This window comes from Symphalangus syndactylus, chromosome 5 (assembly GCF_028878055.3).
Source record: "Symphalangus syndactylus isolate Jambi chromosome 5, NHGRI_mSymSyn1-v2.1_pri, whole genome shotgun sequence".
Lineage (NCBI taxonomy): Eukaryota > Metazoa > Chordata > Mammalia > Primates > Hylobatidae > Symphalangus > Symphalangus syndactylus.
The window spans coordinates 38242194-38269374 of record NC_072427.2 but is presented as its reverse complement, the minus strand read 5'-3'; the positions used below and the strand labels follow the sequence as shown (position 1 = coordinate 38269374).

The window sequence follows — 27181 nt, the reverse complement described above, 5'->3', positions numbered from 1 at the left end:
CTGGACATTACAATATACAGTATAAATTAGGGTGGCCACACTAGAATACATGGCCAGATAAAAAAGGTTTTTGTTTGACTTCCTGCTAGGAGAGGTCATCTAGGTTAGAAAATTTGGTGCCAAAATAATAAAATTTCTAGGATGTTGCAATATTTGCAGGGATAATATTCAAAACATTTAACAACCAGTATAGCATGAGGATTACCGATCAGAACCAGCACCAGGGTTTAGCCATCCCACCTGGATGTCCATACGGACAGATCTAGGAGGTGCTAACCAGGTGGTGATCAGCAGCACATATGATCTTTGGTATGCATTCTGACCACTTGAGAATTTACCTCAAGCAAGTAACTCCACATCCAGAGGTTATTAGAGAGCCGAAACCTAGAGGAGACCTCCTGGCTAGCACCATCTTTGCCTGTTAGATTGATGACAGGGGACCTGAAGGTTTTTATCTGTCAGCACATCAGATGCATGCCACCCACTCCCCAGCTCTTGGGAATACCGGATTCGGTTGAAAAAGACCAGAGACATTCAGCCGTTTGTGGGAGAAATATAAAAGGATCCTAAAGCTAGTCCCTGGGATTTGGGAATTGCTGTTGAAGGTAGCAAAGTTGTTTTCCTGTGAGTACACACCGATAAATAGATGCAGTTCTTATCAATTATTAACCAGTCTAACTGGGAATTTTAAGAGCTGGGGAAAATATTAGAAAGCTCCTATTTACAGTTGTACCAGCTGGATTTGTTTAATGGGTTGTTTGCTTTTTAATTTGTAGCAGTTTTGAGAGAGACCTTTGGGAATTGTGAGTCTTGTGGTTTCGGATACAGAGTTATTTGAGGGGCCAAATCTTTCTGCAGATAATTTGAGGTTCACTTGGCCATTTAGAGACTGCAGAAAGGCAGTAGAGACATTTGGGCCTACCGTCCTCTATTTAATTTTCAAGATTAGAATTAAACATTAGGCCTTGGTCTACCGAGAGACATTTGCTGGAGCGTGGACTAGTTTCTTTCCAGTATCCTGGTTTACCGTTTCTCTGTTCTCTTCATATAAATGGTCACTGATTCTGAAGTAGGAGAATAGGTACCATTCATTTATTTGTGCAAAGGTTCCCTTGACACAAATGAAAATGGAATTTTCAAATGTAACCCGATTAACTCTTAATTGTTAGCCTGTGTGTGTCTTAGCTTCCTCAGAAGGCTTCTGAATGGCCTGCATCTCTTTCTAAATTTGGAGGGGAGGGGGATTCAATTAATAGCAGGACTTTCTAATTGTGGGATTGGTGTGGAGTTGACAAAAATTTGTATAAATAGGGTACATTTTTTCCACTTAAGAGGGCTGTGCTGAAACATTTTTAATTGGATTTTCATGGTGATTGACAGCATTTGATTATGACAGTAACTTTATTTGGCTGGACTGCTTTAGCCTCTTGTTCAGATTTTTCCATCAAAGCTCTTTTTTATCCTCTGAATCCCCAGTGGAGCAGCAGTCATTGTGGAAGAGCCTTTTAGCACCTTTGTTGTAGCCATCCCTGGTGATGATTGGGCCCAGCTGGTAGTAGATAAGAAAATGTTCCTTTCACAAAGAGGCAGTGTCTCCTGCCTCTGCGGTTTCAATAATTTTAAGAGCCCCCAAAACCTGTTGAGGATTAGAAGTAGCTTTAGATGTGAAATGAGTGTTAAGTATTAGTAATCGGGAGATTAGGGCCCCAGGGACAATGAGAGATAAACAACTGCAATTAAGGCAAATCTGCCGATGTAAACAAAATTTAGCAGAAACAGATGCCCTAACCATTTTGGGGGATTGATTTGAGGGCACCGAGGAATCGATTTTTGTCTTGTTTACACTTTCAAACCCCTGTGATATACTGGAAGGCTAAATATTTCATACAGCCTGATTTTAGTTAATTTTTTTTTCAGCGCCTCACAGTAGGCGCCTCTCTTCTCACAGTGACCAGGCCTGAGTTTATTCAGCATTCACAGGGAGCAGCTAATTGTCTATGAAGGGCCCCTGTGTTTAAATGGGCTTGACAGGAATTTAAATTTTGTTTCAATCAACCCCTGTGCTCACAGCCTGCTCCAGTTTCTAATTTTTAAATTAAACGCGACTTTTTTTTTTAAGCCACAGCTTTGCCTCTGGAATACTCTCGCTCTAACTCTGGGGAAGGCAGATCGGCAACCCTGGAATGCTGGTTTATGCAGGGCCCGTGGCACCAGCTCTGCATTGGAAAGTCCCTTCTCCAAAACAAGCTTTCCTCCCTCTGTCAGGGAGGTCGGCAGACCTTCGGCTGGGCGCTGTCTCCTTCCTGCCTTCAGAAACGGCCCCCCTTTCACCTCTCCTGTGCAGGCAGCAGTGCCGCATCATCTGGAAAGTGGGTTAAGCACCAAAGGAAGGTGTAAGGATGGCTTTTAGGTGACTGGCTGAATTATAACCCACTGCACGTCTGGCGCAGATTTGTATTTCAGAAGCCTTTTCTACTGTTGTGAGACATGGAGAGAAGCTGATGTGGGAATCACAGATGTGCATTTCAGTCTGCATTCGCCATTTTTATGTCTTAGCATCCGCTCTGTGCCCAGCATCCTGCCTGACGCCGAGGAGGCGGCATGTCAGCCCCAAGTCCTGACCCCCCAGCCAGCTCACAGTCCAGTGAGGAAGGTGAGGGTAGACACAGCCAAGCACAGGATAGAATGTGAGAATCGCCAGAGACCCCCCCTCACCTTCTCCTCCCACCTTCACCTACTCCTTCACCTCAGGCCACTCCTGTGGAGTCCTGTGCTCCAAACTTCTGGCAGTCCCCAGATGCATGAGGCATCCTCACACAGTCATGTCTTTGCTTGTGCTGTTTCCTCACTGCCAGATGGTGAACTTCTCCACCTCCGAAACCCAACTGGCACAACCTCTGTGAAGCTTTCCTAAGCGTGCTTCAGTTGGGTTGAGGACTTCCTTTTGCCTGTCACCCTTCACCCTGGCTAATACTTCTGTTAATGCGCTCCTCACGCTTTGTGGCAGTAACTTGTGGTAACAGTCAATAAAGGAGACCACAACCCCTCGAGGAAGAGATCATGTCTTATCTTTGTATCCTTAGCATCTAGCCCAGTCTCCAGCCTGAGTAGAATGCTCAAATAAATGGTCATTGAATTTAAATGATATGAATTTAACAAGTGAAATGAATTTCTGCTAGGGGTATCTGGGGAGGCTTTGAGAATGGAGTGACAGGTGAGCTGGGACCCACGGACATTTGGGTATTTATGTGAGTATATTACTTTTCTGCACACAGATGTGAAAGGCAGCTTATATCATAAGTACCAGAGCCTAATAGCCACACTAGCCAGTATTCATACTACAATTTATTTTCTCTAAACAAACTTGAAGAGATTGAAGTAACAATTGCACCTAACTTGGGGCTGAAGATGAATCCAGAAAGGATCCTGTTTTATAATCTTTAAAAAATTGATTTATTATATATAGAGAAATGGATCTAAACATAAAACATTTTAAACACTGAAGTTAGAGCATTCTTTCATCTAAGTTATTTCATTTGACCTTCACATGAACACTATAAGGATTATTCTTATTCCCATTTTACTGATGCATAAACTGGGGCTCAGAGAGGTTAATTTCCTTGCCTAGAGTCACACAGCCAGGAAGAACACAGGACTGTCCTACTGCACAACATCAAAGCTACACCCATTGTTGCATGGTAGGCAGAGGATTGTTATTGTGGTTTAGAGAATTTCCACTAAGTCAAACTATTTCTTGCAGTTAGAAAAATAAAGCTAAATACAAATACAGGACCACACGAAGAAACTTGTAGGATTTCAGCAGAGTGTGCTTGTGAAGCCAGTGCCCCTGTAGGATGCTTTGCTCAACTCCCTCCCTATGGTCCCTTCCACCTTGATGCCACAGGCTGCATCTGCAGGGCCATGGTCGAGGCAGAGAGCAGATGGCTGCACACACTCTCCACCCATCCCCAGGTGGCAGGGGGGCCTGGTTGAAGCCTGAACCTCAGTAGAGACAAAACACAAAAGAGAAAGTAATTACCAACAGTTTGCACCTGGTCTGTTAGTTGGTTATCAGAGGGGAAGCTGTGAGAATTTATGTAATCATTGTTTCTTTGGTTTTGGCAAAAACTGAGGGCAGAGTGTGTCCTGACAGCTGTCTGGTCACAAACCTTTCCACTTTTCCACTTCTGCCATCATGGGTATAGAAATCGGCAACTTCCAAGAGATGATGTTCCTCGAGTTTGGGAGAAACTACCTTTAACTCAACAAACTTTTTACTGAGCACATTTGTGTTTAGCTGAACTCGGAGTATGGGCTGTGTACCAGTGGTAGTATCTGAACTGTTTGTTTGTTGTTTTTTCCCTGAGACAGGGTCTTACTGTGTCACCTAGGCTGGAGTGCAGTGACACGATCTTGGCTCACTGCAGCCTCAATCTCCCAGGCTCAGGTGATCCTCCTACCTCAGCACCTGCCCTTCCTTGAGTAGCTGAGACTACACATGAGCAACACTATGTCTGGCTGATTTTTGTATTTTCAGTAGAGACGGGGTTTCCCCATGTTGCCCAGGCTGGTCTCAAACTCCTGACTTCAAGTGATCCACCTGCCTGGGCCTCTCAGAGTGCTGGGATTACAGGTGTAAGCCACCATGCCCGGCCCCGAACTGTTTCTTAAACACAGGAAGATAAGGAATTTGTGCCAGCATATAAATCAAGCCTGTCTGAAAGCATTCTGTTTAGTTCAGTTCAGCTTTTTGGAGCAAAACTTTGTGAGTGAAGGAAGCTGTGTGCGGTTCACATTGCAGCATGGCTACTTGTATCATTGCAGGCCAGCAGCAAGCAGTTCACAGGACGACTACTTGAGTGGCATAGCTGTAGGGAATACAGAGGGCGATCAGACACTAATCCAGCAAACACAAATCCATCATACATGCAAACAAAGTAGTCAAGTCACACAAACAGGAAGCCAAACAGTCGGGGTCCATCCTGAAGGGAGAGGGGAAACAGCGAGGAGAAGACAACCCACAGATGTCCACACCAACACAGGTACTGGAGGCGTGGAGGCAGCAGGGGCCCTGGCATGGAGCCATGACCTCGTTCATCCTATGACCTTGATGGAAGGAGTGGAAAGGTAGAAGGGTTTGTGATCTGACAACTGGCAGGACATGTTTTGAGTAAAGCCTGGAGAGGCTAAGGATGGTCTTTCAAAGCTTGCAAATCAGTTTATGGGGTAAATGTTGACAAAGAAGCAACCTGGGAAACTGGAAAGAGATTGAATTGGATATCAGAAAATATAGCTTCAAGTACAGGCACTACCTCTAGGAAACTGGGCAGGCAACAGCTGTTTACTTAGCCCATCTGAGCCTGAGCTGCTTCATCTGTAAAATGGGGTAATGATACCAACCTCACAGGGAGCTTTTAGCTGTTGGGTTGTTTTTTTTTTTTTAACTTACAGAAGATGGAGTTTATGAAAGTGTTTGTAAACTATGAAGTGCGAGACATACGTGGGGCATGAGGTCATTCAGCCTCTTTGGGTCATGATTTTCTCATCTGTCTGATGTTCCTGGGTATTTCCAGCTTGTTGCCTCTTGGAAGATACGTGTGTTTAGGGAAGTTTAATGTGACTTAGAATAAATTATATGTATGTCGGATGTTTGCAGTTGGTGTACACTGAATTGGTAGTCTCTTGGGGTGGTCTTTGTGGTTGAAAATCCAAACAAGATGAAGCACATTCCTCCCCACTCACTGGAAGCCATAACTTTTCATGTCTGCCCGTTATTATCGGTAAAATGTAATGAGCGTCTTGTTGGAGGGAATTATTGTAAACCAGTTAATCAACAAGTATTTGTTGTCCAGGTGTGTGAGGTGCCGTGATAGGTTCAGAAAGAATATAGGAAACACTTATGTCTCAGGAGCAGACTAGACATGCCCATTGGCAACATTCAGAGAAGGTAGATGAGTGCCAAGCTGCTGGCTTGGGTGGTGCAGGAGCTCAGGGAACAGTGGCCGAGGGGCCGTAGTAGTCAGTGAGGATGCCTGGCTCGGATCTGAGTACAGAACTTGGAAAGTGGTGGTACAACAGAAAGCCAGCTTCTCCCCTCCCTCTCCCTTCCTCTCCTAGCTGTCCATCCTGCAGCGTGTTACTGAATGCTCTCCACCTCTAGTTCCTTACTTACAAAAATAGAGTATCGCAAAGCATGAAATTTAAGTGAGATAAAAATGTTAGACACTTAGCACAGTGTCTGGCATAAAATAAGTGTTCAATAAATGGTAACCATTTTTATCATCATTGTCATCATCATCACTGCTAATAACAAGAGGGAAGACATTCCAGGGAGAGAAAATGGCACAGGCTGAGACCGGACGGAACGAGGATAGTGAAGAACCCACCCTGGCCAAAGCAAAAAAGACCCTTGGAAATGATGGGGTAAAGTTAGCTGCATGGGGCCAGTGCAATCTGGAAGGGCTGTCCACACCAGAGAGTAGTGGAGCAGTTGGACGCTCTTGTTGGTTCTTAAGCAGGGAAGTGGCTGGTCAATGATAGACAGATAGGCAGGCAGGGCGGACAACAGGACTGATTCCGCCTGCCCCAGGTGGGCCAGACCCTCTGGCTGAAGCTGATTCGCGCATAGGAATGTCCTGACCCTTTGGCTATTTCTCAAATTTTGCAAAGGTCTCTAGCCAAAAGAATGGGAAACTGAGTTCAGCGCTTGTAGCTGTTTGGCAACATGTCACTTGTCTCTCTTTCTGCATCTTCTTTTCTGTGTCCTTTCTGTCACTCTCAGGGAAAATCATTAGTATGCTAATCTAGCTAGCCATCATTTTAACACTGACCTTTGCTAACCTGCCTTTGCAATTTCAGGAACTATGTTTGACTTTTCTAAAAGTAACCTTAAATTGTAGTCTTGTAAGAATTCCAGAGCTGTATCCTTCACTCCTTCTTCTAATGAGGTTATGACCAAATGCTCATTATAATTGCTTTAGACTCCTTTTAATTTTCAAGCTTATTAATCATAAGAAGAGTTATTTAAAATTGCATAAATTAATCTTAGATTAAAAGCCCATCAAAGCCTCGAAACAATTAAGAATAAGTAGGATTTCCCTGGGGCAGCAAGTTTTATTTTAATATTGTAGTCAGGTGGATATCAGAACCTTGAAGTATGGTAGTGATTAATGTATGCAAAATTTAAATGAGATTTTTTAAATGGCAAATCTAAATCACATATTGACCTAACTGTAGGCTTTAACTGCATTGTCTGTCATATATTTAAACTGTTTACTAATCAACATTTTAATTACAGCATGTGCTGGCAGACCCTAGGACAAATAAAATCTAGCATTTAAAAATGTTACTGCAGTCTATTACCCAAAAATAATAAGTCTCTTAATAAAATTGGGAAAAAATGGAGGAATGAGAAAACAGTAAACTTTCTTGGCACAGCAGCGTCCTAAGGTGTGGAGACTGTTCTGGATACTTCTCAGCCCCTACTCTTACCTTGAAATTCTGCTGGTCTGAGGCAGCTTCCTCTTCATGGAACTGCAAGTGTGTTTCCTTTGATGTTGATTTATATGTAATTAGGGAACTACTTTGCTTTATATATTTGAGTCCCTGGTTGCAAGCATTATTTGCTTAAACAGTGTATAGCTCTGGGGTCCCCAGGCCTTCTCCCCTTTTTTTAATATGGAGATAAGATGTTTCCAGAAATTTGATTTGGCCTCAGCCAGTCAGCAGCCTTTTGTCCTGCCTTCCACTCACCTCCTTGTATCACTGCTGGGTTATACAGGCTGTCCCCAGGAAGGTGGCCTCAGGCTGTCTTAAGTTTGGAAAGTATTTCTCTATTTTATAAATACTCTGCTTCATTACTGAAGGTAGATGGGTAAGAGAGTCACCTTGAGCAACTTACTTCACCCCTGGAAACTTTAGTACCCACTGCATGGAAAGGGGATAATAGTGACCAATTTACTGTTTCTGTTTTTGTAAAAAGGCAAATAAGGTGAAGCACATAAGCACTTAACATAGTAGTTGGAAAATAATAGGTTCATAAGCAATGTTTATTCCTGCCATCATCATCATTTATTTGCTAAAACTAGTTTTTAAATTATGATTAAAAATTTGGCCAGACATGGTGGATCATGTTTATAATTCTAGCTCTTGAGGGGCTGAGGCAGGAGAATCACTTTAGCCCAGGAGTTCGAGACCCGCCTGGGCAACATAGTGAGACCCTGTCTCTACAAAAATTTAAAAATTAGTTGGGCATGGTGGCACTGCCTGTATTCCCAGCTTCTCAGGATGCTGAGGTGAGAGGATCACTTGAGCCCATGAGGTCGAGGATGCAGTGAGCCATGATCATACCATTGCACTCCAGCATGGGTGACAGAGAGAGACCCTGTCTCAAAAAAAAAAAAAAAAATTACACAGTACAGAAGGATATACAGTAAGAAGTTAGTCTCCTTCCAATCCTCCATATCCTCCAGCCCCAATCTCTAGAGATAAGCATTGTTAATAGTAGCTTGGGTATCCTTCTAGAATTTTTAATTCTTTTTATTCTGCACTTTGCTTTTTTACTTAGTGTACCATTGAGGACTTTCCATATAATACAAAGATCAACCTCATTTTTAATGGCTGCATAGTATTCCATATTATGGATGTATCATATTTATCCAGGACTCTGTCATAGAATATTTTGACTATTTCCAGATTTTTTTGTTATTAAGACAGTGACTGTGTCTCTATGTATACATCTTTGTATACTGGATATGAGAATGTTAGCTCTTCTTCATCTCTTCTGATACTAAATTATCAGATTTTAATCTTCGCCAACCTAGTCAGTGGCAAAATGGTATCTAGTTGGCCAGGCGTGGTGGCTCACGCCTGTAATCCCAGCACTTTGGGAGGCCAGGCAGATCACCTGAGGCAGGAGTTCAAAACCAGCCTGGCCAACATGGTGAAACACCATCTCTACTAAAAATACAAAAATTAGCTGGGCGTGGTGGGGGGACCCTGTAATTCGAGCTACTCTGGAGGCTGAGGCAGGAGAATTGCTTGAACCCAGAAGGTGGAGGTTGCAGTGAGCCGAGATCGCACCATCGCACTCCAGCCTGAGCAACAAGAGCGAAACTCTGTTTCAAAAAAAAAAAAAGGATCTAATCATTTTAATTTACGTTTATTTTATTAAGTATGAGGATTAACACTTCTTTCATATGTTTATTGGCCACATTTTTTTTTCACATTCTTTGCCTGTTTTTCTGTTGAATGTGTTGTCTCTTCCTTCATCTTGTTGAAGATTGATTTTTCCATCTAGACAGGTGAAGGGGGTGGACACACAATTTCCAAGGCCCCTTCCCACTTCTGCAGTCTGTGGTCCAGGCCCGAGTGTCCTTTGGGCAGCATTTGCACTACCAAGGTGCTGTTTGCTCATGACCTTGTCGAGCAACATTGAGGTTGAATAGCCAATAGCTGGGGGTAAACTACAAGAGAGTCGTTTTCTTTTCCCTTTGTTTGGTTGTGTATCTTTCTTCCACTCTTAAAAAAGCAGGCTTGGAAATTGCAAGGCAGAGCTGGATTGAACTTCCTTTAAAGCAGCCTGTAGACATCAGGAATATTTATTTTTTCTATTTGTTTTAAGCCTGGAAAGACTGTGTGGTTTTCTCAACACTGTCCTGATGGAGCCCTGACCAGCAAGCGTGCAATGCCCCTAGCCCTAATGTGCCATTAATGATAGGTTAATGTACAGTATAATGTTTTTGGGACTACGGGTTCATTACACTTCTGAGTGTGAGGTCTTTCCACAGAGCGCCCAAGGTCCCATTGCATTATATCATGCAATAAAAATACCCTTTTCATATCACACACTAATAAACTGTATTTGAAATGCTGTCTGAGGGCACTGCCGCCTTGTCTATAGGCTGTGCACAAATGCAACAGTTGGGATTCCTTTTTTCTATTTTGTGGTTTCGTTACATGGAATTCTAAACCCAGAAGTCTGCTCATTCTTGTTTTAAATGGGGAACAAGTTGGGTCTTTAGGGCTGAGGCTCAGAGGAGGGGCTGCTTACTGAGTGGTGAGGGTCCTTAAGATGTGGAGAGCAGGGCCTTTAATTCTCTACTGCAGCTGTCAGGAGAGCCAGACACATTAAAAAACAAAACAAAACAAAACCTATGTCCTAATGTCTGCCACACTTAGTGCTGAACATGTGTTAGGTGTTATAAAAGTTTCCTTAGAAAAGGAGTATGATAAGTACTGCAAAATTTAGGCCACTGATAGTCATGACTACGGAACTGCCTCTGGGCTAGGAATTTCACACACACTGTCCTGTGAGGTTGATGCTGTTCTCCATATTTTACAGAAGACAGAGTCAGAGCTAGGGGGAATAAGCTGTGTTGTAGAGAATGAAATCCACAGGACTCCTGGAAACCACAGGTAAATTATTACCTGTCTACCCAGAGAGAGCCCCTCACGCCCTGAATAGTCCACCTGTGAGACATCCGAGCTGCAGCTGGGCAGGAGCCAAGCATCTTCTTTTCAAATGCACATGGCCCTAGTGCCCTTCTTAAGTTATTCATACTTTCCTGTGAATTGGCTTAATGTCAGCAGTTAGCTGGCATCAGATGATTTTGAAGCTTTGGAAGAGGAGACTCTTCTGCATTAAACAGGAAAAGGGGCATTGGAGTTGAGGGATGAGGCAAAGACTGAAGGATCAAAGGGCTTCAAATCACCTGTTTCATATTTTCTCTAGGGCAGACTCTGACTTTGTCATGCAGGGGCCCGTTTTGACCACTTGTGGAGTGTGGGGAAAGACTGACCTGTGAAGGCCAAGAACCTCAAGAAACTTGGGCTCAGGCATCATTACCATCTTAGAGTGCAGTGTCCTTGTTTATAAAATAGGTTATCATTTACTTTCTGATAGGGCTTTTGGAGATCACGTGAACTAATGTAAATGAAAGCACCTAATGAGCACCTGGCACAGGGTAAGTGCTCACAACTGGCTGCTATTATATTGCACATCATCACAAAAGGCACAGGTTTGGGAGCTGACATCCAGTGCAAATCCCAGCTCTACCTTGGCCAAATCCACAAATTGAAGGAAGTAACAGTAATGCCATCCAGCTACTTCATGGGGTTGTTGTGACACTGAAATAAGATAATGAGCTCGAAAGCCGCTTGTAGAATGAAAACCCCCTACTCAACTGCTGGTATCAGTAAATATAAGCATTTCTCTCTCCAAATCAACATATTCAAACTGGGTTGTCTTTAAATAAATATCCTTACAGCAAAGGCAATAGGAGCAGCTATTAGGAAGATTCACTGGTCTGTTCCCTTCACCACCAGGGAGAATGTCATGGCTGCAACAAAGATTTATAATAGCACAAAGCCTATAAAAGTCAGGGCAATTCTTACCTCCTACCTCCTCATAGCGACAGAGCACCAGGCAGAGGAGGGGCAGTGCCAGGTCTCTGCTCACCTGCATTGGTGAGAAGAGAGCCAGTACCTGCTCAATGTGGACAGTATTGCTTAGAACAGTGGTTGGAGGTCAGGTTTGCAAAAGGAGGTTAAGATCAAAGGAACTGTGTTGAAGGGTTGAGTTGGTCTGGTGGAAAGAAAAAACTAGGACGTTGCTAAGACCCTCCTGCAAAAGACTGGACCTTCTGGCTCTAGGCAAAGTCCCCTTAATTGTTTTGAGAAGAGTATTTAAATTTCAAGGATAATTAGTTTTTCTTTCAAGGGGTATAGGGTTAGACTAAACCTTTTATTTTCAGATGTGAGGACTTTGAAACCCTTGGATACACCTCTCAGGGGTTAAATCTGTCTTTGGGGCTACCAGAACTTGAAAAATGTTGCTCTGTATCAAGAAAACCAGAAGTGACAAGTTCATTTAAAAAGCCTGGTTTGTCATTGTTTATCTAATTTTCGGAGTTGACACAGAAAATTAAACCAGCTGACACTCACTCTCTGACCGTCTCTCTGGCTCATTTCCCTGGTCCTTTCCTACCTGACCTTGCAACTACAAAATGCTCCAGACCCTAAAATATGAAACTTCCCACTGAGTTTCTGAGTCACCCTGCCGTCATTCCAAGATTATGTCATAGGATGTCATCCCTAATGGTATTAAAAATCAAGATGAAGTTATAAATCTGCTCTGTGAGGTATTTCTTTTCCGCCCCCTGCTTTGACCATAAATCTTAAAAGTAATCAAACTCTCTGCAAAGAAGCCAAGGTAAACTTGGGCCTAAAGTGGCCCCGTATGTCCTTAATGAATTCAGAGGATCGGCAGGCTTGTCTGTCCCTGTGAGATCACATGGTGCTTCATGGCAAACTTTACAGAAAAGTGGGCAAAGTGAGAGCCTTCATTGTGTTTAATATGGATTTTCTAAAACTCACATGGCAACATCATAGGTAGATGAGCTGCTCCGTGTAAGAAGATTATTCAGATAACTGTAGTGTATTCTTTATAAAATCAAACTTTAAAAAATTACAAGCAAGGCCGGGCGCAGTGGCTCACGCTTGTAATCCCAGCACTTTGGGAGGCTGAGGCAGGCGGATCACGAGGTCAGGAGATTGAGACCACGGTGAAACCCTGTCTTTACTAAAAATACAACAAAATTAGCCGGGCGTGGTGACGGGCGCCTGTAGTCCCAGCTACTTGGAGAGGCTGAGGCAGGAGAATGGCGTGAACCCGGGAGGCAGAGCTTGCAGTGAGCCGAGATCGCGCCACTGCACTCCAGCCTGGGTGACAGAACGAGACTCCGTCTCAAAAAAAAAAAAAAAATTACAAGCAATGGGTCTTGAATGTATTATAACACTTCTCTATCCTCTTAAACAGATTACATGCACCAGGATTTAATTTTTTAAAAAATTAAATTTACTTCCAGCTACTCAGGAAACTGAAACGAGAAGATCATTTGAGCCCAGGAGTTCAAAGGTGTAGTGCGGAATGATTGTGCTTGTGAATAGCCACTGTGCTCCAGTCAGGGCAACACTGTGAGACCTCATCTCTAAAAAAACCAAAAAATTCTTAAGCTCATTATTATGGACGTTGTCTATTTGCCATGTTCTATACCAGTATCTCCTGATATTGACACGAGTAGGGCCATTTGTCCCTAGGCTGGTTGACCCCAAGCCGGTTTTTTGTTTTTGTTGTATAGTTTTGCTGCTGTTCTTGCTCCTCCCTTGAACAGACCTTCCTCTTCTCCTTCTATTTGGCTGTTTCTCTTGTGCTTTTAATTGGGAAATCAGATACTAAGCTTGTTAGAATCAGGTCTAAAATACAAGAAAGCCGGTTTAAGGAAAAGCTTGAGGGACTACCTAAAATTAAAATGTTCAAGTTCTAGTTTAACTTCCAGATTCTTAGTCTAAGATAAGGGTGTCAAAGTATAGTGGCCTATAGATTGTAAAGTGCCCCTAGATTTGGAAACTGGCCATTTCACTGTATAGAAAATATACTCTTCGATCACGTTGTATATAAATGTCCAAGTTTGAAGCAATATGATTATTTTGATCGTGAATCAGTAATTAAGGGGGACTTCAACTGTTGAAGTTTTATTTTCTGAGAGGACCAAAGAGTCATGAATGTGCCAGGGAAAGTCCTTAGGTTCTAAAACCAGGCTTAGATCTAGGCACATAGAAACCTCTCCACACATCCATAGTGAATCTTATTGAATTAAAGACCCTCGGTAAAATAGACACAGCTACCGTTAGAAGGAAGCTTGCAACTGAATAACTTGTCTTTCTTAACAGTGAAAATAGACTTTGGTTTCATGAGGCTCTGCAGTGAAGGTGGCCAGTTTATTTGTAACCAAAGTGTGCTCTCTGTCATTCATTCTGCGCATGACCAGCAGCACCACCTTGGAAAACACAGGTCACACCAGTCCCCACCATCAAAAACGCATTTCAGGCTTCTGTACGTTTAATTTTCTTCAACATTACCTTGCAAACCACAGTAAATCAGTAACAGAATAGTTAAATACCACAGGTTCTTTGTGTTTTGTTTTAGAAAATATTGCTCAAGGCTAAGAGTGAGTTCTATTGATGATTTTTATTTGCTGCTGGGATGCAAGACGATCAGAATTTTCAAAGTTTGCTTCCTTTTTGTGCATTTCCTTTTTTAAAAAAGGAGTCTGTTTCAGATGGAAAACATTGGTTGCTAATAGCAGAAACTTGAGAATAATTGGTAATTTTCAATCCTGTAGAAAACTAGACTAGGTCTGATGACTTTGACCTTTGTTACACTCTTCTTCCAAATTTTCCCCAGCCAGCTCCCTGCACTCCTGACCCTCAGCAGCCCATTCCACTGAACTGAGTGAGGGTCAGATAACTCTGGAACATCACAGCTGGGAAAAAAAAAAAAAAAAAAAGAGGGGACTTCATTTAAGGTTATTTACATTTACTCAAAGTTTTGATGTCTTGATATCCAGTGTTTTTAGCAATTTTTTCCTCTGTATTTTTGGTTGATTCGATAGCAGCAAAAATTTTCCACTTTGGCTCAGTCTTTGTGTAAATGGTTTGTTTCTCCCTGTTAAGGAACTAGAAAAGCTGTTACTAAGATTTTAAAGGGGTAACAGCCTTTGCTTAATTGGCTGCTTCTTGAAATAAGATGAGAGAATGGATACAAAATGCTTTGAAAAGTTAAAACTATGATGCTAGGACTCTGAAACCTTTGATGCCCCCACGAGGGGTGATGTTTTGTCAGTGCTCATTGGCACCTTGCCACCCACCACCATTATCACTTCTCCACTTCTCATCATCTCACACTCCCTTTCTGCTGTTGTGAGTCGTCACTCTCAGCATTTTTCAAATGTTGGCTTCATATCATTTGTATGGCAGGCCCTTATTTTTAATTTTGACTGGATTTGTAGTTATGTATCTTTTTTCCCTTCTTGATATTTACTTGTTTTCTCTTTACCAATTTTGATCATCTTCATGACATCTTTCTATTTAATTCCTTCATGTTCTTTATTATTTGCCTTCTTAAGATTTCTTCAGCTATACTTTTTGGTCTTTTTATAATGTGTTAAACACTTAGCTCAGAAATTTTCAATATTTTTTCCTAATATATGCCTATAAAGCTATGAAGTTGCCTGCTAATATTGCTTTAGCTGCATCCAACAAGTATTTACATGCAGTGTTTTCATTGTCATTTAATTCTAAGTAATTTTCAATTTCAATTAGGATTTTCTTACGCCAAATTATTTAGAAGTATTTTTTTTCTCCAGATAGTGAAAGATGTTTTGTTATCTTGTGGTTATTATCTAATTTTAATCCACTGTGGTCAGAGAGCATGCTATGTATAACATCAGATCTTTGTTATTTGTTTAGACTCCCTTAAAACATGGTCATTTGGTTTGTCCCCCCAGTGTTCTCTCTTTGCTTGAAAAGAGTATATATTCTCTTAATTTTTGAATGCAGTGTCCTATAGATGTCCTTTAGATCAACTTTATTGTGTTTCTCAAATATTTCGTGGCTGTACTAATTTCCTACCTGCATTATTTATCAATTTCTAAGAGAGGTACTCTAAAATCTCCCACTACTATTGTGGCTGTGTCTGTTTCTCCTTGCATTCCTGTTCATTTTTGCTTTATATGTTTTAAGGCAGTAATGTTAAGTTGCATATGTCAAAATATTGTGTCTTCATTTCAAAGTATTTTGTCTTTATGAGGTGATTCTATCTCTAATATATTTTCCTTTAAATTTTGTTTTTGGTTGATATTAATATAGCTATGCCATCTTCTTTTGGTTGGTATTTGCTATGTTTGATTATCCTTTACTTCTGTGTTCTTTTACATGAATCTCTGCATTTTGTTGTTGATGTTTTAAATTTTAACTAAGGTTCTATTAATTGATTAATCATTTATATTTATTGTTTATGATATATTTGAGTTTTTTTCGTACAGTCCTATTTTGTACTTTCTCTCTACTTTTTTGATTTCTTTTTTCTTCTTTGTCCATTCTGTTGGAGTAAGGTTTCTTTAGGCCATTCTTTCATTACTACAAAAAACACCTGAGACTGAGTAACCTGAAAAGCGATTTAATTGGCTCACAGTTCTGCAGGCTGTACAGGAAGCATGGCTCGGGGCATCTGCTCAGCTTCTGATAAGGCCTCAGGAAGTTTACAATCATGTGGAAGGCAAGGGGGAAGCTGGCACATCACATGGCAAAAACATAGGCAAGAGAGACAGTGGGTAATGGGGAGGTGCCACACACTTTTAAAGGACCAGATCTCGTGAGAATTCACTCCATTCTTGAGAACTCCACCCACTCCGCCCAGATCCAGTCACCTCCTACCAGGCCCCATCCCCAACATTGGGGATTACATTTCAACATGAGATTTGAGTGAGGTCAAATATCCTAACTATTTAATATATCCATTTTTTTCCTTTACATTTAGTTTTACATTGGTTTGGAAATCATATTCTGTTTCTGGCCTCTAATTGCTTATCCCTAAGTTAGCCTCAACTGTATATAATAAAAAACAAATAGCAGCTTAAACAAGACAGGAGGGTGTTTCTCACTCATGTTAAAGCAGACAGGAAGTAGGGTGCCCAGACTGATCTGGCAGCTCCTTAAGGGACATTCAAGCTCCAGCTAGCAGGAAAGGAGGAAAGGGTGTGGAAATGCTTGCCTCTTCTTTTAAGGACAGAATTACTAGGAACCGGCACACAGTGTATCTGTTCACATGGCGTTGGCCAAAACTGACCCCCAGCGAGGCTGGGAGTGCTGTTGCTCTGCTAGGTGACAGTGTTTCCTGCTAAAATCAGAACTCTTACCACAATGGAGAAAGGGAGAATGGATACCAGGGGGCAACCAGCAGTCCTTACCTCAGCCCCTTTTCCCCCAGACTTCGGGGTTTTAGAGTTTCTGATCACTCCCTTCTTACATGTTATCACAGTCCGGAATTTCATTGTCCCCTTGTTTTTAGATCTTCAAAATCATTACTGCGGTTGTGGCTTTATATAGTTACTGCTTGTTCAGATTTATCCACATGCTTGCCAGTTATTCCTCATTGTGATTGCATTCCTTCGGAGGTTTCTTTTCCTTTTTGAAGTACATCAAGAGTTGTGTCAGCATGGTCTGTGAATGGTAAAACAGTCTGAGTTTTTGTTCTAGGATTGGCTTCCCTTTGCCCTAACTCTTGATTGTTAGTTTAATCGGGTTTAGAAGCTTAGGTGGATAATTTCTCCCGAGTACCTTGGAGATATTCTGTTGTCCTCTAACTTCTACTGTTGGTGGTAAGAATCTGCTGACTGCCAAATTGCTACCCTTTCTAGGCAATATGTGTTTCTCTTTGGTGCTTGCATTTTCACTATAGTTTTTCTAGGTATAGATTTTATATTTATTTTACTTGGAAATCACTGTTTTTTTTAATTTGAGAATTCACATCTTTCATTGGTTCTTTTTTCTTTTTTTTTGAGACAGAGTCTCACCCTGTGGCCCAGGCTAGAGTGCAGTAGCGTGATCTCGGCTCACTGCAACCTCTGCCTCCTGGGTTCAAGCAGTTCTCCAGCCTCAGCCTGTGCAGTAGCTAGGATTACAGGCGTGCGCCACCACACCTTGATAATTTTTGTATTTTTAGTAGAGACGGGGTTTCACCGTATTGGTCAGGCTGGTCTCGAACTCCTGACCTCAGGTGATCCACCCACTTCAGCCTCCAAAAGTGCTGGGATTACAGGCATGAGCCACCATGCCCGGCCTAAAATGTTTTCTTACTCAGGAGGTAAGGAAAGCAGAGGACAAGGGAGAATCCATCCTTCTGAGCATTGTGTCTTTAAACCTCCATCACCACAGAGCCATCAGTCACCCCCAGAGACAAACCTTGAATATCTAGACACTTGTCACTGGCCCCATATTCACGGTGTGGACATGCTGCAGACTCCACCTTTCAGGGGTGAGTCCTCAGTATTATCTGGAGCAGATGCCATTCTCCTCTGGCGTCCTCCCTCCTGATCCCTCTGGGCATCTGCATGGCCCAAAACTGCCGGACGCAGCCAGCATGTCCCCCACTGTACAGCCTGCCCAGTCCTATCCAAGGCCCCTGCCAGAGCAGCCACCACAGCCCCCTTTAAACAGGCCAGTGGCACAATTCTGCCATTCACAAGGATCAGCTTCCTCCGACAAACTCATGAGTGTCAGCACCCCAAGTGTCTAGCCACCTCACCATGGCCCACTGGAGTCGTCCTGTGCCCCATCCAACACCGTGCAACACGGGTCTTGTGGCTGCTCTGTAAGTGCAAGTCCTAGAATGACTCACAGACACCTCTGGAAACATTTTTTTTCTCCCAATGGTCCACTTCTGGCCTATTACTCTGTGTAGAAACACATAGATCTGCTCAGATGAAAAGTGGAGAGCTCCTTGACCCCCTTAGATGGCTGTGTACTGTCTAGGATGGCTAGAGGTAAGCAATTTGCTGCTAATAATTGAATATTTGAGGAAAAACATCTATTTCTATAGCAATTATGAAGAATAAACTTAGGAAGGTTGATTGAAATGACAGGTCACAGCTGCATACCACTTCCCAGGTCTTAAAAGGAAATGAAGGGCTGGCAAGGAACTCCCACCCCCAACCATGGAAAAGCTTTAGAAATCAGAGGCCAAGATGGCTGGGCACGGTGGCTCACGCCTGTAATCCCAGCACTTTGGGAGGCCAAAGCAGGTGGATCACGAGGTCAGGGGTTGGAGACCAGCCTGACCAACATGGTAAAACACCGTCTCTACTAAAAATACAAAAATTAGCTGGGCATGGTGGCGGGCACCTGTAATCCCAGCTACTTAGGAGGCTGAGGCAGAATTACTTGAACCTGAGAGGCGGAGGTTGCAGTGAGCCGAGATCGTGCCACTGCACTTCAGCCTGGGCGACAGAGTGAGACTCCATCTCAAAATAAAAAAAAATAAAAATAATAAATCAGAGGCCAAGAAAGCATGTTCTCAGAACAAATGCCTTGTGTGGAAAGCTCTGCATTCGTGGCATTTGCCCAGGTATGCTCGCTGGTGGACAGGAAGACTCCACATCTTTGGAGTCTCACCACTGTGCCCTCAAGTGCAGGACCTGTGCTCTGTGTGGAAGAATAACTCTCACCTGCCCAGATTATATCTGTGAAGCACCGCCCCAGGGTCAGGTGACTTCATTTGGTCCTTACAACCCACTCCGGGAGGAAGAGAGAGCAGGTGGTATTTGGTGTGGGTGAGGAAGCTGCAGACAGCTGCCCTGTGTTTAATACCAGCTGACAGATGAGACCCAGAAATGATGGAGAGAAAGTATCAGCTTTACTTCTATACAAATCTGGATTGGAGGATGTATTTACAAATGTGGCCCCAGTGGCCTCGCTACGCAGAGGTGAACAACTGCAGGCCTCCCGCAGGCTTAGAGCCTGCATGGAGGCTCAGCATGAGATGGCAGGCCAGACAAATCTGCCCAGTGGGCCCACCCACCCAGTGTTGCCACTCCCTCCCTGGGGACAGGGCTCAGGAGTGTTACAACAGCAGCAGTCCTTCTATATAGAATGAAGCCAGGGGAAGGGAGGCCCCCTCCACTCTTTAGTATTATCTCTTTTATAGGCGAGGCCCTAGTGGGATGGCCAGGGGACGGCTGACCGACTCTTAGCCAGGGGCCCTTGCAGTCACTTCACGCAGGGTGCGGGGCAGTGGGGGGGATTGTTATTGTGATGCTTTGGCTTCCTCTTGCTGAGTCACTTATCAGGTCCTCTCCTTCCCTGGCCACTCCTGTTGATTAGCCTGGCCACACCCAGCCTGGAAGGAAGAGTTGGCCCCAGGGATAGTAATGATTTATTATCTCACGTAATTAATATTATCAGGCTGCCCACTATCCTGCCACTTGTCAGCAATTCAGCAGACACTGGAAATCTGTGCATCCTCCCATAAATTATTTAACTTCTCTAATCTGAAGTTTTCTCCGGGGTAAGTAGGGATTAAATTGGTAGCTTTAAAACTTTAACAGTGGAACATGTTTTATTATGTAAAATTAATGCAAGACTTCAATATTAATGTAGAAGTGGGCTTTTTTTTTTTTTTTTTTTAGCATGAATGTATTAGTATCCATTGTAGACACTTCTTTTTAAAGTCATCCATGAGACTTCTCTTAAAGGACACAAAATTCGGAGGGCCAGGGTCACAGGGGCCAGTGGCAATCTCATAGCTACACACAGCTTATTTCTGTATATTGTCTCAGTAGCACAGTGTCAAGGAAATCCTCACTCACCCAGTTGCCTTCCCAACTTAGGCATCCATCAAACCAACATAGATGCTTAACAAAGGAATAGCAGAAACGTTTTATTTTACAGTTAGCCACTGACAGCAATGACCAATTGTTCATATGAATCGTTTATGGTAAATATATTAGTCAGACAAATGGTACTCAAACCTTATGGGAACTGACACCATCAGAAACTCAGAGCCATGGACCACACTGCATCCCCCACCCCGATGTGCGTGATGGGGCTCAGTGTACCTGGGCTCTGGTGCACTCAACACAGCTTTACACATGCATGTGTACGTCCTGAGTGGACGTCTGTTTTCAAATGACCAGTGCACCACAGCAGCCCTCCTAGCCCATGCTTGCCATGTAAGAAGTTGAATAATATGCACAGATCTAATAAGCGGACTCTAAAAGCTGCAAAAAGTAACACCACAGCACAAGGTAACAGATCACCAGTATTCAGTGTAACCCTTTGACCATAGTTGAGTGTATGTTATTTTTTTAAATTGGTTTTTAAAACTGTAGCTAAAAATTTTCTTAACAGAATTTGAAACCGCTGCAGAGCCCCCAAAGCACCTCACAGCCTATGGCTCTGCTGGACTGTGAGATCCCATCTAGTCCTAACACTCCATTAGTGTGAGAAGGGACAGAAGTGTTATCACAGCCAAGCGGGCTGGAATCCTAAAGGGAGATGCATAGAGCCTTCAGGCAAGGCTCACAGGTCCAGCAACGAAAGGCAAAGGGATGGGCAGTGGGTTGGCATGTGGAGGTCCCTTCAGCCTCTCAAATCACCATTTACAGGGCAGTCACCTGATCACAGGGCTGCCCTGTCCCAAGAGCAGCTTGTTGGACTCTTTACTAGGCCAGGCTTACTGCTTCAACAGGTTCATGAGTCCTTGGCCTCCGATCCCATGCGGCATCCTTGGTGGGAGAGGATGTGCTTGGTGCTCACCCTGAGGCAGAGCAGTCCCCTGGTCCAGAGAGCCACCAAATGTCTAGAGCAGCCACAGCTTATGGAGCCATCTCCCCAGAGAGACACCACCAGTAGGCAGGCAGTGTGGTGTCTTCCATGATAGAAGAGTGTCCTGGGTTTAAACTCTAATTCTGCCACTTTCTCCATGACCTTGCCCCATATCATCAAGCTTCCTAGAGCTTTAGTTTCCTTTATAAAATGGGGGTGACGGGAGGGTTCAAGAGAGCTGTGGTCAGATGTAAGGCATTTAGCCAATGCCTGTACACAGCAAGTGCTCAGTGAGTAGATATATACATACAGAATATACAAGTCACCTTTTCATGAGGGCCTACCACATGCAGGCATTGCACCAGGCCCTGCAGCCACACCAGCAAGTTATTAAATTATTCAAATTTATTATATTCTCTAGAAAGTTATAGAAAGAGATGAAAGTATGGGGACCCCAAATAGGTACATTCCTATTTCAGAAGAAGCTCAAAGCCCAACTAAGGGCAGACAGCGAGGTGTCATTAAATGAGCACTGGACTGGAAGTCCAGCCCCACAAACCTCAGGCAGCACCCACACACTGCGGCAGGCTCGGAGCCTCCATTCTTGCCCACAGGACGAGCACACCAAGCCCTGCCCCCCTGCCTCCACGCGGGAGGGGCCCGGGAGTGTCCTGCTGTCAGTCCATCAGGAAGGCATCTCACCACAGTGGAACATGTGGCCAGGAATTAGGGTCGTTAGTACAGAGGCAAAGAGTCAAACTAGTGACACACTGATTAATGCCCAGGTGGAGGAGGGCGTGGTGAGCAACCACAGTTCATCTTCATGACTATGATGTTTTCACCAATGTCCCTCATTGTGCTTCTCAGCCCCTTTGGTGAGGGTGTCTGCCCAGGTGATGCCAGCACCTCCCTGACTCCCCTGTGTCCCACTTTTGGAGTCATCCTGCCTCTGGCAGCCCTGTTCCTTTCCCTTCATTGTGTCTCCATCTTCGGTGGCAAAGTCTGTGGACTATAATAACTTCAACCCTCGTCAGTTTAATTGTTGCATTTGGCCCTGAGAGAATCCAGGGAATGAGAGTGGCTCTCACTGCCTGGTGATGAGGCCAGCAAGATCTTTCAGCAGCTCCAGCCTGGCACTGCCAGGCTCCATAGACATGGCTGTGCGGAAATGGTGCTAACATGCTTTCTGCATGAAGGACAGAGGCCTAGATGCCTGGGGCGGCCACCGTGGGTGGCAGATGCTCTTGACAAGCATCTATATTGGTGCCTGGGTTCCAGGGAGCTGCACCATGCCGTGCTTCCATTGTTCCTTGTAGCCTGATGGGGCTGCAAGAGCTTGTCCATACCTGGATTCCTCTGCCTGGGAGGGATGTACGTTTCACCCCAAGCCCAGAGGAGGGACCGGCCGCAGGGGCTGGAGACTCTGCAAGGAGCCTCGAGGTTGGCTGTCTGATTGCAAGCACAGGAGAGCAAGGCATTTGGAGTCAGGAGACCTATGTTCTGGTTCTAGCCTAATTGCTTTGTTGGTTGCCCTTGGGCAAGTTCTGCACACTGAGTGTCAATTTCCTCTTCAGCACAATGGAGATGCATAGCTGTGTGTGGGCCACAGTGAGCATGGGAGCCAGTGGGCACATCAGGATAAACCTTTGGCAAGTGCCCAGCACACAGCACTCCTTGTTCAAGTCAGTCCCTTGCAGAGAGGTGTAAAGCATCACGGATACAATGTGCGTCATCAGTAATACAAAGGAGATGGGGTCACCTCCGGGCTGGACTTGGTATTATTTAGTGTGCTATCTCCGTCCGTCTCTAGGAGTCTGGCCTTGCCAAGATGCCTAGAGCATCTGGCTGTGTGGAACTTGGGCACCTCTGGCCAAGTGAGTTTTGTGTTTCTTCCCAAATTCTCTATCAGATTTTGTTTGCTTGCTAAACTCATGAGGAATGCCTGCATTGTGCATGTCACAGGGTTAAGGGCGTCAGTTACAGTCTAGGAGGAAGGAGAGAGCCACACCTGCCAGGGTCCCAGGGGAGCCAGGCCAACCCCGAGAATACTCCAGAATAGAAACCAGGAGACATGAGCTCAGTGCCAGCTCCTAACCCCTCTCTTCCCTCCCTAGGCCTCAGTGTCCTCTCCTCTAAAATGGAGGTCATGGTGTATTTTCCCTGAATCCCATGCAGGGCTGATGGGAGGACGGGGAGTCAGTGACTCTCCCAGTGTGTCCAGGGGACAGTGCTGATAGAGGTCAAGACATGGGATGGTCTAGGCTTACAGCCTGCAGCCCTGGTCACACCTCTGGCTAGGCAGACCTGAGTCGCCAAGGTAGAAACAGGATGAGGGGGAATTGCAATCTGAATATTGATTCTCCCTCTATCCAGGAAGAGCCCAGGGCAATGGGTTTGAGTTACAGACTTGTGGTTCAGTCCCATGTCTGGGAGCTCAGCCAGGTCAGCTGTGACCCTGCAGCCTCCATCAGTAAAGTGGAGGCGATTGTGCCCACCTGTGTGAGTTAACACTTCTTTGGCTGCAAATAACAAACCAGTCCCGGCCTGTGAGGTGCCTCACAGGATCCTGTGACCGTGTGGACCCTGCAGGCAGAGACGCTGCCAGGCTCTGGGTATAATGGCCCCAGGGTCTCCAGTGCCGTCAGGACCCCCCTCCTGCCTGCCTCTGGACAGCACCTCCTGCTCTCGGGCGCTGCACACTGGCTTTTTCTGTGTCCAGTCAAATAGTGGTGAACAGCTGCCAGCAGCTACCAAGTCCACAGGCCACAGCCTAGGATGCTGGGTCCCCTCCATGTCTGTCCCCTGTGATTCTCCCTCTCAGGCAACCACCCTAAACCAATCAACAGTGACTAAGGACAAAGCCAGTGGGTCCAGGTCACTTCCCTTGCAGGTGGGGTAAAGTATCAGGGATACAACGTGCCTCATCAGCAGCAGGAGACGAGGTCACCTCCCAGCCATGGAGGGCAGGAGAGGCCGGCGTCTCCACTGCAGCCGAGGATGGCGGCAGCCGAGCAGCCCTCTCCCCTCGCCTACCGGGGCACTTGGGCAAACTGCCTCCCTGCAGTGTGGCCATCCGCCCTTCTGGAATGTGGAGGAATGCCTCTATGCTCCCTCCTGCAGTTCCGCTCTGCTTGTTCCAGAACAGATGATAACAGAGATGGAGCATATGGGCCCCAAAGTCACCCGGCATTCTGGGAAAGTGACACTGTGTTACCCCGGGCGTGGGGGGAGGGGCCAGTCACTCGTGAGCACAGCTTCTCCCTTTGTTCTTTAGAAGGGCACGAGGTCGCCCCTCCTGAGCCTCCTGAGAGGAAGTGTGCACGCTTGGACTTTGGAAGGATTTCCCTCTGTCTAGGCAGCGATTTGGGAAAGCAGCCATGGGGTGGGCATATATATGGGGAGGAGAACATGTGGAAGCCAAAATCCAGTCCTTCCTGGGCCTCTCCTGCCTCAGGCCCCAGACCAAACCTCTGCCACCCACAGGGCCACACCCAGCCTGGTCTCCATGGCCCCTGCGCCCTTAGGGGGCCCGCAGGTGTGTCAGGAGCCTCCCAGAATGCTATGAGCAGATTATGGGAAGTGCCCAGCTGGGCTCCAGGCCTAGCTCCACCCCAGTCTCAGCGGGTCCCTGCCCGGGGTTGGGTGCCTTGGCATCTTCGAAGCCGAGTTTCCTCCTCTTCCTCGCAGCTCTGACAGTGTTCTGTGTGCCTCTGAGATAGACCCACGCTGGGTGTCCCCAGGGCAGGTTTCCCAACCTCGACTGAGAAGGTTGGGGGCGGGCACTGCATCAGCCTAGGATGAGGCGGCCTGAGCATTCTCCTATCCCCCACAGATCTGACCTGTGGTCCAGAGGGGCCATGCCGTGCCCTGCTCTACCCAGGCCTGGTCCTTGACAGCCCCTGCAGACGCTGAGGTTGGGACAGCCAGGGTCCACATCCCTCCTGGCTTTTGATGAGCTAATGGCGAGGCCGTGTGGCTCTTTAAGCAGCCTCTCTAGGGCTGCAGTCAAGGCTGGGGTGTGCTGGGAAAGCAACCCTGGAAGCCCAGCCTGTGCAGGCGGAGGACAGGCCCAAGAGGGGCTGAGGAAGCTGGAGGGAGGAGAGCTGGGGGGAGCGAGGAAGCGGCCGCTGGACGGGGAGGGAGAAGAGCTGGGGGCAGGCACAGGGCGCCCTCATCTCCGCCATTCTCTCTCCTCGCTGTGGCTCCTGGACAACACAACTCACCATGCAAGCTGCACAGTTTTGGGTAGGAGAGGAAGCCACCTGGTGTAAGTTCCTAGGCAAGAAGCCGCTTGGTGAAGAGGAAGAGAGAAAGCTTTTCACTTTTCCTTTCACCTCTGACTTGTGACCTGGTAACCCTGGGGTTGTCTCTGCTTTTTTCTCACCTTCCCTGGGAATTCCCAGGAGGCCCTGAGATTGTGGATGTAAATCTTGGTGCTTCAAGACAGCAGAGAAGAGAACTGGCTAAATAGAACCTGGCCTGCCTGTGTGATAAGTGGGTTAGAACCAGAGGCAGGCCACAGGGCAACAGGGCCGGCCCCTCCAGAGTCCAGCCCCCAGTGGAACTTCTCACCAGGAACCCAGAGATCCTGTGCACAGCCCAGCACATTCCTCCCCCTCCCCGCTTCCCCTGACATGTTTGCCTTCCCTCCAGTTGCAGGTGGTGACTTCTTTTTATAGGAGAGTTGTAGACAAAGGAGAAAGCTAAAAGGGATTGACATAGCCTCTGACGAGATGATTCTTTGGTCTCTGGGCAGCAACTGAACCAGAAAGCTGGCAACACAGTGCCAGGCCTTGGCTGACTGGCCGTGCGAGTGATGCCGGGCAGAGGAAGGGCCAGGCAGTGTGCAGCAAAGACAGGCCCTCGCCCTTAAGCACCTTCCAGGTTAGTGCGAGCCTCAGGAAGAGGTGGCAGAGTCTGAGACATGCCAGCCAGCACTCCAGACGCTTGGTGCTGACTACCAGTATGTCACTGCCCGTCCCTGGGCCTCAATTATCTAGGCCGTGAAATGGAACTGATAGCCTCCCTCGTTACCTCACAGGGTTACTGGGGAAAGAGATCAGATCCAGGCTGAGGGCAGGCCCTGGAAAGTACAATGAGCGCGGGAGTACCAGGACTGCCTGTCACAGCCTCCTCCTCTTCCCCACAGGGCCACCCATTCATCATGCAGTTCAATGACGGAAACGCCGCCGTGGTGTCCATGTGGGTGTGCCGGGCGCTGGAGGAGAGGCGGAGCCAGCAGGGGCCCCCGTGAGACTGCCGCAGGGCACTGAAAGCCCAGGACCAGTCACCAAGGAGAACAACCCACCCGTCGCCCCTCTCCGTACGCTGCCTGCGCCAGAAGAGCTTTGCTGGGCCCTGGCTTCCCTGCCCTCGCCTTCACCTCTGCCAGCAGGTGGTCTTGCCCGGGGAGCCCCATGTGTGGCCTGCCCCACCAGGCCACCCCCATACCTTCTGGTTTGAAGGCGCTGACACTGGCAGGGAGGCAAAGGGTGGGGCATTGAGAATGGAGGCTCCCAGGGCCCCTGCCCACTTCTGTTTTCCTAATGTTTTTCTCTATAAAGGGTCAGTCCCGTCAGCATCACTGATGGGAATAAAAGTATTACTGCTTTGTGACAGCCTCTGCCATAAGAGTTGTGTTGTCCAGGAGGTCTGTCACCCCCCAGGGCTGGGGGCAGGTGGGATCTCCACTTCAGCAGGGATGTGTGTGACAGTACCTGTGGCCTGCCTAGGGACGTGCAAGCCTCCTGCTAGCTCCTCACAGTTGTGCTGAGGCCCACAGCCCAGCTCCACTGTCAGATGAGAAACAGAAGCACGGAGGCACTCGGATGGGTCCCATGGCAAGGAGTAGGCCGGATCTCAGGGCCCCGCCATGAGCTCCTTACTGGACTGCCAGACACATCCACCTGACCTGCATGGCTGAGGAGGGAGTGGGCTGTTCTGAGAGGCCCTTCTCCACCCCAGCCCCACCCCTGCCCCTCACTGCCCTTGACCCCACACCTGCCACACCTCTCACCTC

At 46.1% G+C, this 27181-nt stretch overlaps 1 protein-coding gene across 8 annotated transcripts in view; it reads left to right on the top strand.

The window, feature by feature from the left end:
- The window catches only part of MAP2K5 (mitogen-activated protein kinase kinase 5), a 260015-nt gene extending 233235 nt beyond the window's left edge, over positions 1-26780 (top strand). For 3 of the 8 annotated variants that reach the window (XM_055278008.2, XM_055278010.2, XM_055278009.2), the window contains one exon: positions 26312-26780. In XM_055278008.2, the coding sequence (XP_055133983.1) occupies positions 26312-26416 (105 nt within the window). In that variant the 3' untranslated portion in view covers positions 26417-26780. Of the gene's footprint in view, positions 1-2450; positions 3243-25815; positions 26047-26311 lie in introns of those variants that run through there. The other 5 variants (XR_010120698.1, XM_055278006.2, XM_063638828.1 and 2 more) reach the window with 5 other exon arrangements.
- Positions 26781-27181: the final 401 nt, after the last annotated feature.